This window comes from Coturnix japonica, chromosome 4, assembly GCF_001577835.2.
Source record: "Coturnix japonica isolate 7356 chromosome 4, Coturnix japonica 2.1, whole genome shotgun sequence".
Classification (NCBI taxonomy): domain Eukaryota; kingdom Metazoa; phylum Chordata; class Aves; order Galliformes; family Phasianidae; genus Coturnix; species Coturnix japonica.
Genome location: NC_029519.1, coordinates 54552891 through 54566622, shown reverse-complemented (window position 1 = coordinate 54566622; position 13732 = coordinate 54552891). Strand labels below are relative to the sequence as shown.

The 13732-nt window shown below is 36.7% G+C and overlaps 1 protein-coding gene across 1 annotated transcript in view; it reads right to left on the bottom strand.

The window, feature by feature from the left end:
* BANK1 (B cell scaffold protein with ankyrin repeats 1) overlaps positions 1-13732 on the bottom strand; it is a 125021-nt gene that overhangs the window by 60957 nt on the left and 50332 nt on the right. The window contains exon 7 of the mRNA XM_015862136.2: positions 12743-12939. Within this exon, the coding sequence (XP_015717622.1) occupies positions 12743-12939 (197 nt within the window). The remainder of the gene's footprint in view (positions 1-12742; positions 12940-13732) is intronic.

Genomic DNA, 13732 nt, shown 5'->3' with positions numbered 1-13732 from the left:
ACATGTAAAATTCTTATCTCAAATAATTTGTCTTCATCCCTTATCCCTACTCAGAAGCACAATGTAAGCCTAACAGGTCAGAGACAATGATTCTAATGACATCACTGAATTTAGACCTCTAGTCATTCTTGCAACTCATCCAAGATAATGGAGGGGATAGAGGGGGTCTAATCTGCATAATACATGCATTCACCGAGTAAACTACAAGCTTTGCTTCTTGAAAAACAGCAAACATACTCTGCATAAAATGTTTAAAACAACTTTGGGCTGGAGCAAAAACTAAGAATACAGTTTGGTAATTGTTTATATATATATAATACAGTTGTTTATATATATAATACAGTCAAATACAGTTTTTTTGTAATTTCATAGTTCTTACTTATAACAACAAGTGTTAATCCACGATGTTTTGTCTAGTCTCTAGCAAAGGTCACCATGTACTCTGATACACACATACTAGATCTAAAGCAGTGCTTAAAGGATATAATCAAAATCAGCATTAAATTACAAAGCATCTTGCTAAGAACACAGAACTACATATTTTATAAGCCAAAGACTAGAACTCATTTGTTAAGTCGCACTACTGACACTTACTTAGAGATAAGGATGTTCATATATATTTCCTCTCTATGCTAGGACCAAAAATTGAAGAATTCAGTAACCAAGGAAGCATTTACTCCACAAACCACCCAGCAACTCTCAGCCACGTGCCTGTCCTATAAACTAGCAATCTATGAGCCTGATTTAGTGCTGATGGAATCAATAACAGCTAAAACAGCACTGTAATAATTTGTGTACCAATCTAACATATAACTTCCTCCAATCAGAAATTACCTGCAAATTAACCTAGAGCTATTATCTAAACAAACGTTGCAGTACTCAATTATCATTTCACAGCTAACTGAATTATAATGAACATAATAAAATTTCCTAACTATTAAGTATTTGAAATGGAAATATCTGTTAACTAGAAAAATCCAAAAGAAAGGTCAAATTACAATTCCAAGTATCACAAATGACTCACAAATTCTTGGCAATTAAACTTTTTACAATCACTTTATTAACAAACCAGTAGAATTCAACCACCCCATGTCATTCTCTGTATATGTCATAAAATAAGTCTTGTAAAGTATGCCAGAGTCACAACTGTCAGGTATCAATACTCCTTTTCTACTGGATGGATTATTAGATCCTGCAGTAGATGCCTCAGCTTTTCATGGTAATCTCCTGTTAGCATGCAAAATATTCCACTGTAAAAACATTTATACTAGTGAAAAGATCCCAAATTCACGTTGAGTTCTAACCACTCCCTATTGCTCTAGTCCTTATGTTTACTATTTTTTTTTTTTTGGAGACAGATGCTGACATACCATGAATTATTTGCAGTATTCTGCTAATTTACAGGATTTAACACAAGTCTACAGCTGTGTTAGTCTATAGCTGCTTTTAATACTTTTTTTTTTGTAGTTGTTTTCACTGGTTTTTAAAGAATTAAAATTATGAATAGTAGCACTGAATTTCTTAAATCTAACTGAAAGGCATTTCACTCTTGCACACATAAATACCACTGATTTTCAGATATTACCAGGTGAAGCATAGTGTTATTCATCAAAAACAGATTTGATATATCCAATCACTAGTTTATCTACATTTGCTGTGAAAGCTGTCGAAACATCTTCTGAGAATCTCTTAGGGAAATGAGAACAAAAGCACAGAATATATGATCTCCAGCAATATAAACAAATCTGTGTCTACTTTTCTCTTGGGAGCCAATTCTTCATGAAATATCAACAATGAATTCTCTTACTTGACCCAGCCTATATTTTTGATGTGTATGAAAAGCCTTAGATGAGGCTCCAATCATATGGTTTATTTAATGAAAATATAAAACATTCCTCCCTCCCCCACCATGGATTTTTCTGTTTTTTAATGCATTCCTATCCTTTTGCATATTTTGCAATTTACTCACCCAAAATAGTTCAGAAGTTTCCAGTAAGGAAAACACTAGAAGAAATCCCAACTTTGTAGTAGATAATCTTCTCATTGTAGTAATAACTGAGAATGTGCAACTTCTGATGTTTTGTACTATTGTTACCATTACTTTTCACAAAATGTTTGAGATCTTTTTTTGCAACAGATCACAAAATTCACTTTTACCAAAACTGGTATATATGTATTTTGGATTAGCTCTTTATAACCAGTAGTCATCTGTAGCTGGCCTTCCCTTGAGTCATCACAGACCTTTTTAGGCAACAAAAGTACTTTATGATCCACTCCATTTAATGCATGCTTTTTCAAAAGCATACTGATATTTTAAACTTTTTGAAACTCCATTAAATCTTCATTTATGTGGTATAATGGCATACATTTTTACTCACGGCCATGCTACTTCAGCTAGAAACACCAAATATTGACTACATGCTTATGTGAGCAAGGTGCCATACTCTAAATTAATTTGATGCTCACATTCAAAGTACCTCAGAACTTTGTAATCTCATCTCTACTTAGATCAGCATACTTTGTGCAATATTTTTCATTCTCAGTGATCCCCAGTTACTAGTTTAAGTACTTGGATCAGAAATCATTCCCTAAGAAAAAAATTCTCTACTCCAAATCCTTGTATAGTCTTCTGTTTTCTGCTGTACCTTTTTTCTACTCTGTTCTGGTAGATGGATTAAAACTTGAGCTCTGATAAAGATTTGGTTTTGTTCATTTACATCCTGGATATGCTAATTTCTGCTCTGTGGATTGGATATCTTTGTTCAAAAGTAGCTCAGCATTTCTGCATTTTCCCAGTTGCTTACAGCTTTTACTCATGCACTTCCACCATCCTCTTGTTTTGCTGGTAACCACTGCTTACAGAGTTAAAAACCCTATTCAGTTGTTTACCACCTTTCTGAAGAATTTCACCACTCACAAGTCTAACTATTCCTCATAGCTGGGTATTGCCAGAAAAATGTACTGCATTTTGCTCTCAGCACTGTGCATTATTTGTTCTTCAGTAATGATTCACAGCCAAAGGGTTGAATGAAGCCTGTTTCTCAGAGTGCTGAAAGTTCTAACTGAACACATCATATTTCATGAGCCACAGAAAAACAATGCAGTTCAATGAACTGGTTAAGTTTGAACGTCATTTTTTTCTTCTCCGTCATTTAATTAAAAAAAAAAAAAGAAATAATATCTTTCATTTTATATTACATGGGTGCACTAAATAGCTGCACAGGAAAGCAAGAAAAATCAAAATAACACACTATTCTTTATTTAATAATCTGGAATAATAAATGAGGTGAGCAGTTCTCACTGAAAACCTCAATCACATTGGCTTCAGAATCATTTTTGTACTGTCTAGAAGATTTTCCCTTGTTCATTGCCTGCATGACTAGTTCAGGCCTCCATCCACATCTGCCTATTTTTGTGAAAGAAACTTTAGTGAAAAGAGGAGCATCTATTAATACATCTATTAAAATTGCCAGTTTTTACAGCTATGAAATTTACTGATCATGTTGTCACTGATAATAGGTAGCCCTAGAACAAACTGGCCAGAATTTACTGTAGTTCTTATATACAAGTACTAGATTTTGTCACCTTTAGCCTCTTTTCATTGCATCACAGGACTTCAATTTGTAAATCAGCTAGCAGTCATAGACAATCACCATGAAAACTCATCAGTTGGAAGCAGGTGTTTTGTTGTTTTTTTTTTAAAATATATCTCATTAAATAAGATTTTTGACAAATGATCATGTTAGGAATCACTCTTAAGTTACTTTCATGTCTGGTTCAGACAGTGATTTGTGTATTTTTCCCTAGGTAACCTGGAGGGAACTTGCTAGCGTCTTCTACATGGAGACTTTCCTGCCTACTTCCATTCTTTCAGCTCTCTGAAAGCATTATTTATTAACAGCAGATGTACTCAGCTGGAATTCTGAAGGCCACAGGTGGCAAACCACAATTCTTAAGCTGTTCACTAATATTTGAAGAATAGCTCCCAGATCACCCTTATGACCACAGAGGAACAGCTAAATTATGTGAAATCTCAAAGCCAAGTAAAATCAAGTCAATGTGACTCACCAGAGAGTGCTGAGATCCTGTTCTACGCCGCACTCTTATAGGAAGAGGGAACCATTAACTTCTGCTGCCTAAGAAAAACTCCCAAACTTCTGGCATACATACACTGCTGCTTCTACACTCACAAGGACTTGGGCAAATAGCTCTTGAGATGGCTGCCTATGCCTCTTACAGACAGTATTATAATGACTGCATATCAATGTATTATAAAGCAATCTATTAGCATATTGGCTTTCTTCATAAAAGTAAACATATATAGCAAGAGACACATATTCTGTTCTGAGTTAGTGTATGGGAACCATTTTTAAGTTTTGCACTGAATACAGGAAAAGCAAAATAATACTGCTAGGTACCCTACAGTCTTGGGTATGAAATATTGAATCATTTATTGTAGAATAATATATGTGGGTGGGAAGAGAAGGCGGCAAAACAAAGACTGTGCCTTCTGTGCAGGATCCTCAGAATTATAGATGGAGACTTTTCACAGCTGTACTAAGCAGAACTAATGGTATGCAGGGCACAAATGGATTTTTTTTAAAGCAGTTTCATAAAATGGGCTTGGTAACTTTGAGAAATGCCTTTCCCCAGTGGTCATTCTATTGATGTAGGGCCTAAAGACAATTTTTCTAATTAAGCAATAAATTACAGCTGTAGGGAAGTCTAGTAAGCCACTGTTAGAGCTGTGCAGAGCTCTGAAGCTTCAGGCTGCTAAAGACATAGCAAGTCTCTTACCTAACCCTATGTATTAATTCTTGCTTTTTCCCTGAGTTTTTCTTTGGGTTTGGAGATGAAACTTTCCTTCCAGTCTTCTCAACATCATTAAAAAATGAGGTGGTTCTGGATCAGAGATTACATTACCACATGTTGTGGTTTTGTGATTTCTGTGGTTGGTATTACGCACCAGAACATCATGCAGAACAGTGGCAGTTCGTGTCCTGGTTCCGTGTTAATGCCATTTGGGCAATTTTGAGTTCCCAGAGTGGAGAGGCAGCATCCCCAGAGGACTTGGCGTGAGGAGGAAGCAGGGTGGGACTCCAGACTGGACCCCAGCTGCTCTCTGCCTCTGGCCATCTCAGCTCGCTGCAGAACACGTGCTTCCTTCGCACTGCCATGGTTTAACTTGTACTTCGGGTACTCCTGTCTCTCTCGTTTAGTTTGATTTGGAACATCTAGTAAATTACCGTTCCTCCTCAGATCGCTGCCATTGTGTTTTGTTAGAATGATCTGCTGGCTCTCTCCCAAAGAGCATGCCCCAGGGCCAGCCAGGTTGTGCGGCAAAGCTCCTTTATTTTGTTTCCTTAACTCCTTTGCTTTTCTCCTTTCCTTTTTTCTTTTTTTTTTTTTTTTTTTTTTTTTTTTTTTTTTTTTCTTTTCCCAGGCCTGTGCCCCCTGCCATGGACTGACATCTAGGGATAACCCCGTGACACCACAATAGCTAACTGCTCCCTCCCTCTTCTCATTTTCATTTATTTTCCCTTGTGATGCTGAAATCCTTCTTTAAATAGTTCTGCTCTTTGCATGTTTTTTGTTACTCCTCTTTCCCTTCTGAGGGGCTGGAGGAAGGTGATTCTGATATGGTGCTATCTTTCTTTGTACTCACCAACTTGTAAGATGAGTCAGATATCTGATTCCTTTGCAGATCACTGGGAGGCAGCCAAAGGGCACACTCTAGATAGTCTCACTGAGATCACATGGTATTTTGAAGGACATCTGCTTTTTGACAGCTATACATATCCCTCGTGCAGTAAACCTGGAATTAGCAGATGAGTTTTAAAACATTTAAACTTTTCCTTTGCACTATTAGCATGTCCAAGATGTCTGCATCCAAGGAATAATTAGAAGAGCAACCTGCTCACTTACTAAGAGTTATTAGAAGAGCACCGGTTAGGAAAGTTGATAGAAAGGTACCAGGAGCAATTGTTCTAATGGACAACTGTGGAGTAGCTTCTTCCCAGGAAGCAGCTCCTTTAACCTCCTGAAACTGGTCTGCAGCTTGTGTGGAGGATTCATACTCATCTGATGAAAGTAAAACATGACATGTAGTGACTAAAAGTTTCCAGTATCCACAAAATGTGTAGCCTGATGAATCCTTATGTTTTTGGCATCAGTAGTAACGTAACTAGCTAAATAGAGTAATTACATCTTACAGCTAATGTCAAATTTGCTTGTTCCCTTATGAGAGAGGTTAAACAAAAGCAGCTAATTTACTTTGAAAACCATCGTTATTCTGTGTATCTTTGCCATATACTTTCTAAAAATTCTACAGGCTACTGCAGAGTCTCTATCTGCCTGAACGTATTTATTTCCATGCTTCTTGACATAATACGGGACTGATTTTTTTTTATGATGACATAACGTGGTCAGTTTTGTTTTCTCATTTTTCTGTAAAGCACTGTATTGGCATTCATTAACATAAACAGTTTATCCAACCCTTTTTCATGTGTTCAAGCAAATTCAGCGCCTAATAATGCAAATCACTGACTGGGATGACTGTTTTCTGAAAAACCAAAACCAACACCCAAGCAACAAGCAAAAAAAACCAGCAACCCACAAAGTTCCCTTTCTGAACATGTTTGCTAACACTGCCTTGGCACCAAACAGTCAGCAGGACTCCAACAATCCAATTCACAAGCATTTTGCCTGAGTTTCCATTAGTATTCAAGTTTCCCTAAAAACTGTAGAAGCTTTTTGAATCACAGAATTGCAATCAACTGTGCCACTGCTGTAGCAGGAGAATATCAGAAGGCTAGACAAAATACCAGATAATTCTTTAGGAAAACTATCCTTGTTAATTTTAAATTATATAAAAATTTCAATAGGCATCTCATACAAAATGTTTCCAAATCAACAGCTTTTTTTTGTGTGTGTGTGTGTGTGGTTGTTATGACAGAAGATTGAACTAATTTTAAGGCATAGGTTTCTAGTTTGAGTAAAAGTCAATACAGACTTTAAAAATGTGTTTAATGTCTGTAATTTTTTTAAAGGAGAAATTTATGCTTTTTGCCTTAAAGCAAACTGCACTCAGTCAGTAGCCTCATCTCTTCATTAAACATAAGTTGTTCACTCTAATCCTAAAAGGCAGTAAGTTCCAGACAGTTTTTATTACAGAGAGCAAGTCCCTCTGAGAACATGTAAAGAAGCGAGGAGGAAACAGTGCTGGCCAGCAAAATAAAAATAATACCCTGTCCCCAGCCAAATCCTACAAGAATCCAAGCACTGATAACGCAAAGCCTCTCTACAAGGAATTTTAGAAAAAAATGAAGAGGTGTCTGTGAACAAACATGTAAATGAAATCACAGGACAATCTCTGCCTGTCAGCTGGCTGAAGTTCACAGTTTTTTTCACTCAGATTCCTCAAGAAGCTCAGGAATTTGATTTCATCGCCAAGGGTTTGTGAATTCTACTCACCAGTATAAAAAAGAAAACAACGTTCAGCTCTTCATTTCAGTTAAGTAACTTCTAGTGTATTAAAGATGCACATAACCAACATTTCTAAGCACTAAAATACTGCTGAAAGAATATTATCCCAGCAGCCTTCATGGAGGAGTCACTAGTGGATTAGTACAAATTTTAGAACCAGATTAATCTTCTCCCTCAGAAATTCTCCCAGCTATCTGAAAGCAATGAGTAATGGGCCAAGTGCAACACTACAGTAGCATTTAAAGGAATTAAATACTGAGAGCAATCAAGTTAATTTCATTCAAGATTATTTAATATGTATACTCACCATCTTGTTACACGTGATCCTTATCCAGCAGAAAATTACTAGCATAGGAATAGACTGATCAGATTTGAACATGTAATAGTTTCGTGATATGGAGCTATGCCTTTTCATACTGCCTTTTACAAAAACAGAAAGCCAAACACTGATGTAAGAATAATGCCTTTATATTTGACAAGATTATATTTCATGAGCTTCTAGAAGTCTCTGTCAAACCATTGTTAAATGGGTTCCTGCCGTCTAAAGATTTGCTGGCATTAGAAGATGGTGGCTAAAAAGCCAGGAAATATTCATTTTGCATCAACCAGCTGAAGAAAAAAAGTGCCCTCAAATTGCATAATACTTTTTTTTAATTTTTTTTTCTTTTTAGATCATTTAAATTGAAGAAATCCTGGATTCTGATTGATTCAACAGTCGCTTCCACTAAGATGGATATGAGCAGAGAAGTGTACAATGATGAATTACGTCAGCCTACAGGGCTACCCATCCTTTAAGCTCCCAACTATTTATAAAAATACAGCTTGCTATCACAGAAACAATTTCCTCCTCAACACTTATCACACATCTTCCACAAAATAAGCTCTGAACGAAAACTATACCCACTTGTAAGATTATCCTCTTCTGTATTACTGAGAGAACTGCTGAAAACAGAAAACCCAATAACTACAAAGGTAGACTTTACAGGATGTCCCTCAAAAGCTAGAAAAGAATTAATGTGACTCTCCCTTCTGGAAAAGAAAGCAGACTTCTCACAAAAGGCCCATCTTGAGAGGACTGCTCCAGTCTACCCAAATCCACAGAAATTTCACTAAAATGTTCAGGATTACATACTCATTATGTTTTCAATGGCTGCCTAAGAGAGATGCCTCAAACAGGCAGACATAGAAAATACTAAGAAATCCAGACAGGGTTAGCAGAGGGAATGTTTCCACCGGTCCACTGTTCTGATATGTATTGTCACAGGGTTGGCCACAGGTCTTGATTAAAAAAAAAACCAAACAAACCTCTATTTTCTGCTTCAAATTTTAGACAACCAATTCAGGACAGCCAGAAGATGTATTAAAAAACAAATTGAATTTGTGCTGTCTTGACTGCATGGTGAAACATGAAACAATTATTTCAATTTCTATATTTAAATAACATTTATTTTACCACTAGGAAACTGCTTTAAAGGTCACAGCCAACAATCAGCAGTTATTAGCAATAACAACCAATAAAGCACTTTCTGAACTGTGTTTTTCTTAGAAATGGTGACATATACTACAAGGGGCACAAAGTAATATTCCTGAAAGACCCAGTCAGCAGCACAATGAAGGAAGTGAGAAATTAACATCCCAAAGTGCCAGAATAAGGAATGACACCCATTCCAAAGCTTAAATGCCTGGAGTGGCTATCAGTACAACCTCCAGTTCTAAAGGGTCAGATCACAGATTGTATACTTCCCTTATTAGTCGCCTAATGCTCAAAAACTTCCTCTCATGTAGTTTTTGAGGTCTTCCTTTGTATGCTGGATAAGAATTTCTTTTCTTCTGTAAACAGAACTTTTGTGTAGGCTTAAAAGCTCACAACTGGAAACAGGAACAGCAAGCATCAAAATGGCCAAGCCATTTTTAGAGAAACTTGTGCGATCAGCAGGAGCAATGGCTTAAAAGGTTCATCATTTCTCCTCTTCAGATTCTCCAAGACAGGGACTCCTGTCAGTGTTTCTAGTTACTTACTCCTCTTACTAGTTTCAAATTCACAGACCTGATTATAACAATTCAACCTAAAAGCAATAATGGAAAACATTCAAGCCCTTGGTTCTACAGAATAATATCACAAGACAAAGTGACAATTCAGGATGTTATCACAGAATGTTAAGCAATATTCCTATTTTATGCCACAGAAGAGGTAACTGAACTTAATTGAAGCTCTAATGAAACACATGTTAGAATTGAAAATGAATGCCCATTTAAGTAGATTTGTGCTAAAATACAAGAAAAATACAATTTGCTTAATAAATTACTGGCATATTTGAGACAGAGCTTTATCACAATCCCCATTAAGCAGATTCTCTTTTAGAGACTGCTCCATCAATTTAGTACCTTTAACACAAATAGATCAATTCATTTGTTCCCTTGATGCACGGGAGACATTTTCAAGGAGCTTTTGAAATGCAGAATTCTGAGAGACAAGGCATACACTACCGCTTTGGGGAGTACACATTTATAAAAGTTATTAAATGGTGGGACATTTCAGCATCAAATGTTCCTGAATCTAACACTCAAACTAGAAGAGAAAAATCTCTTCCTGACTTCCTCATTCATGCAGCTGTATCAACAGAGGCACGCTACATGTTATGTGATCCCTCCCTTGTGCTTTGTACTTACATAGACCAGGAGATCAGCTTCTGGTGCGTCAACTGATCATGCCAGATCTGCTTGCTGTGGTTCTAACACTCATCAGCACTGTCAGCGTCCAGGATCAGAAAAGAGATTTTTAAACAAACACAGGAAACTTGTACCACAGGCTAATCAGTGTGCAAGTTAGGTCCTGCAGCTCTCCTTGGCCAAAAGAGCCATGAGCACCTTTGCAATATGCCTGCTTGGCACAAAGGGTATAACCAGCAAAACTCCATCACCAAAACGTTCCAAGAGCAGGTCTGCTGAGCATACACCAAAGAGGCCAGGTTGACAAAACTCTGAATCCAAAGGTATAAATAAAAGCTGCGGGAGCCCCTTCCACTTTCACTGCTTTCTCTCTCTAATCACTCATCTAAAAAAATTCTGACTCCCCAAAGGACTCCCCAGCACAAAGGCAAATGAAAGGCACTTTTCAGGTTTTTAGACAAATTGAACATATATTTAATACATTCATTTTTCTGGAACCCTATTGCTCTTTAAGATAGAAGTGATGAATTACTGTGAATATTTTGCAACTATTGCTAAAAGGAATGGCAAAACACAGGTAACAATTTTAAAACAGCGAGAGGTATGTGAAGTACAAAGGTACTTCTGTTCTAATAATGAGCAATTTCAATACTGCAACTGTAACAGGAAGTTCCTGGATCATGATTAAACTAAATTTTGCTTGGCTCAGAGCCATGCAAGAATTTCTTTTCCATATTCCCATCAATTACATAAGTACAGTAAGTGTTTTTGTTCTTAAGTGCACTATCACAGGGGATACAAATAAGCCATTTTTCTTCTGAGGTTGGAGCTAACATTTCTAAAATGCCATATTACACATTTAGCAGACTTGAAGCAAGCTCCAATTTTTACTTGTGTTGCATTAGTGAGCCATGGCATTCGAATCAGATGAAAATGTGAAGTACACTACATATCCTAAACAGGATATACACTCTTTAAACCAGAAGGACAACCTTTGTACAGTTTCATGGACGGCTTTATGCCAGATGGTAAGGAGGACCAAACATTCTTCAGTTAATTTTGATCTCACTTACTGCATCTAAACCCGAGATAAATGCATCACCTCTGTATCAGTAAATGTAATGAAATATGCCCTGTCACCTCAGAAAAGAGGCCAGAGCACGTCCTCTTAGATAAGAGCTTCACACTTTGCAGGTATTTTCCCTCCCTCATTTTTATTTCAAGTCTGTATTAACAGCTGTTTAACAACAACAGAAAGGGTAAACAGTGCATTCTCATTCAGCATCTTGGTCATTGCCAAAATGTCTTACTTCCAGGCACTACAGACTGCAATTTTCTTCCCCTTGAACCTATTTTAAGAAGATCAGATCATAGCGCACTGCTAAAGTCCACTTCACAGTTCAACACTGACTATAGAAAACTTTTCTTCAGTGTCTCTCCTTTACCTTTACATTAGATGACACCTACACCAAGTAAAAAAAAAAAAAAAAAACAACAAAAAAACTCAATCGTTTCCCATGTCCTTGGTCTACAGGTTTAATAGCTAATGTCAGTCAGCCAGTGTTTCCAGTCTTTACTATATATTTTCTACCTTAATTCACTTTTAGGTTTCTTGCACTTTTCTCACCAGGTATGTTAAAAATTCTCTCCGATATAATCTACACAGCTATTATTGTATATTTTTGCAAATTCACCTTTAGTTCTATGTCTATCCATAGTTACATCAAGATGACTGGCTAATGAGAAAGTAAAACTTCTGGCTTTCTCACTCTGTGTTCACAGACAAATGGTTGCAACAGGCTTTGAAGAGGAGAAAACGGGTGGAGTACAACACAAAATAAATAAATAAATAAATCACACCATCAGCAAAACTGTAACGGGTCTTCACAACATAAGCTTACTTTGTTAGCCTTCACATGCTGCCTTTCTCTCCAGTATAAAATTACTCTGATTTTTTCTTTAGGCTTTAAAACATCTGGGGCAAGAACTACCACCTATACTCATACTTCTCACGGTAAAGATTTAAAATAGATTAACGCTCTCAAAAGTTACTGCAGTACATCCCTTTTTGTATTGGAAAGGCAACTATTGCTCAAACACCCTTCTGCATTAACATTAAAAAAAAAAAGAAAAAAAAAAAGGTGTAGTTCATCTAACAAAGAGATATAAAACAACGGGAACAACCAAGGCAGGACAAACATTCTCTTCGTCAAATGAGCGACAATGCTAAGAGAGTTCAGAAATCACTTCTGAAGGGATTTTGAAGTAGATATCTGTATCTACTAATCCAGATGATTGGGCTAGACTATTCACAACATAACTATCACATGGTGCTGAAAAGTGATTTACTGTTCTTCCATTTAGTGCCTAAAATTCAAGCACCATAGAAACTCTTACTTTCTTTTCAACAGTGCAGAAAAAGTGGCTGTACCCCATCTTGATCCCTCTTCTTGAGATAGAAAGAATATAATAATATTTTACAATAGGAGAACTACAATGTACAAGGCTTTACCAAAGAAGTATTAGGAAATTTCAGTAATGGAAAAATCATTGTTACGGATGGCAAATAACAAAGACATGAACATACCAACAGTTCTTTGATTAATTCTCCTATTTCCTTGTGTCCATGCTTCTCAGCTATACTTGCTGGAACATCTCCATCTATATTGGTTATTTTACATGCCTTTGAGGCCTTGGGATACTTGAGTAGAACTGTTGCGAGGTTCTTTAATCCAAATCTGGCTGCACAGTGAAGGAGAGTGGGAAATTCTTCCAAATGGCTATCTGTAAAAAAAATAAACACCAAAGTCTCCATAAAAACAGTTTTGCTTTTATAAAACACCTGCTAACTTCTATTACAGAAGTCTTTTGAATATTAGTGCTACTGAATAACAGTTTCTCCAACTGCCAGCTCAGAACTGGTGACAAAAGAACAATTACTAAAATGAAATATATATTTTTGGAATTTTATTTTTTTTACAAATCATAGAATCGTAAAGGTTGGAAAGACCACTAACATCGACTAGTCCAACCATCAAACCATACCTGTGACTGTTCAAGTCACTCAGTGCAACATCTACCTTTTTCTCAAAAGCCACCAATGATGGTGGCTCTATCCCCTTCCTGGGCTGCTGGTTCTAATACCTCACCACTGAGAAGGAATTCTTCCAAATATCCAATCCTAACCTTCCCCAGATTCTTCTCCTCACTGTAGCCTGCCAGTCATTCTGCCCCAAGCCTGCAGTGATGCATGGGGTTTTTGTAACTGAAACGCAGGACTTGGCACTTGGTCTTGTTAAAGCTCATATAATTGGCTTCAGGCCACCAATTCAGCCTACCCAGACATACAAATCACATACATATCTTAATAAAGGTTAATTAAGTATAATTAAGAGATCCCTCTATCTTAAAAAAGGGAATTCAGTCTATTAAGAAATAAGTTTCCTTGCAAGAGGAAGAAAATAATACAGCAAAGACATGTTTCTACAAATGCATGTATTATGTAATGATTTATAAACATTTTTCATCCGAGAAATCTGAAAGCACTGTAAACCTATGAAAAAGTACGTTTTCATAT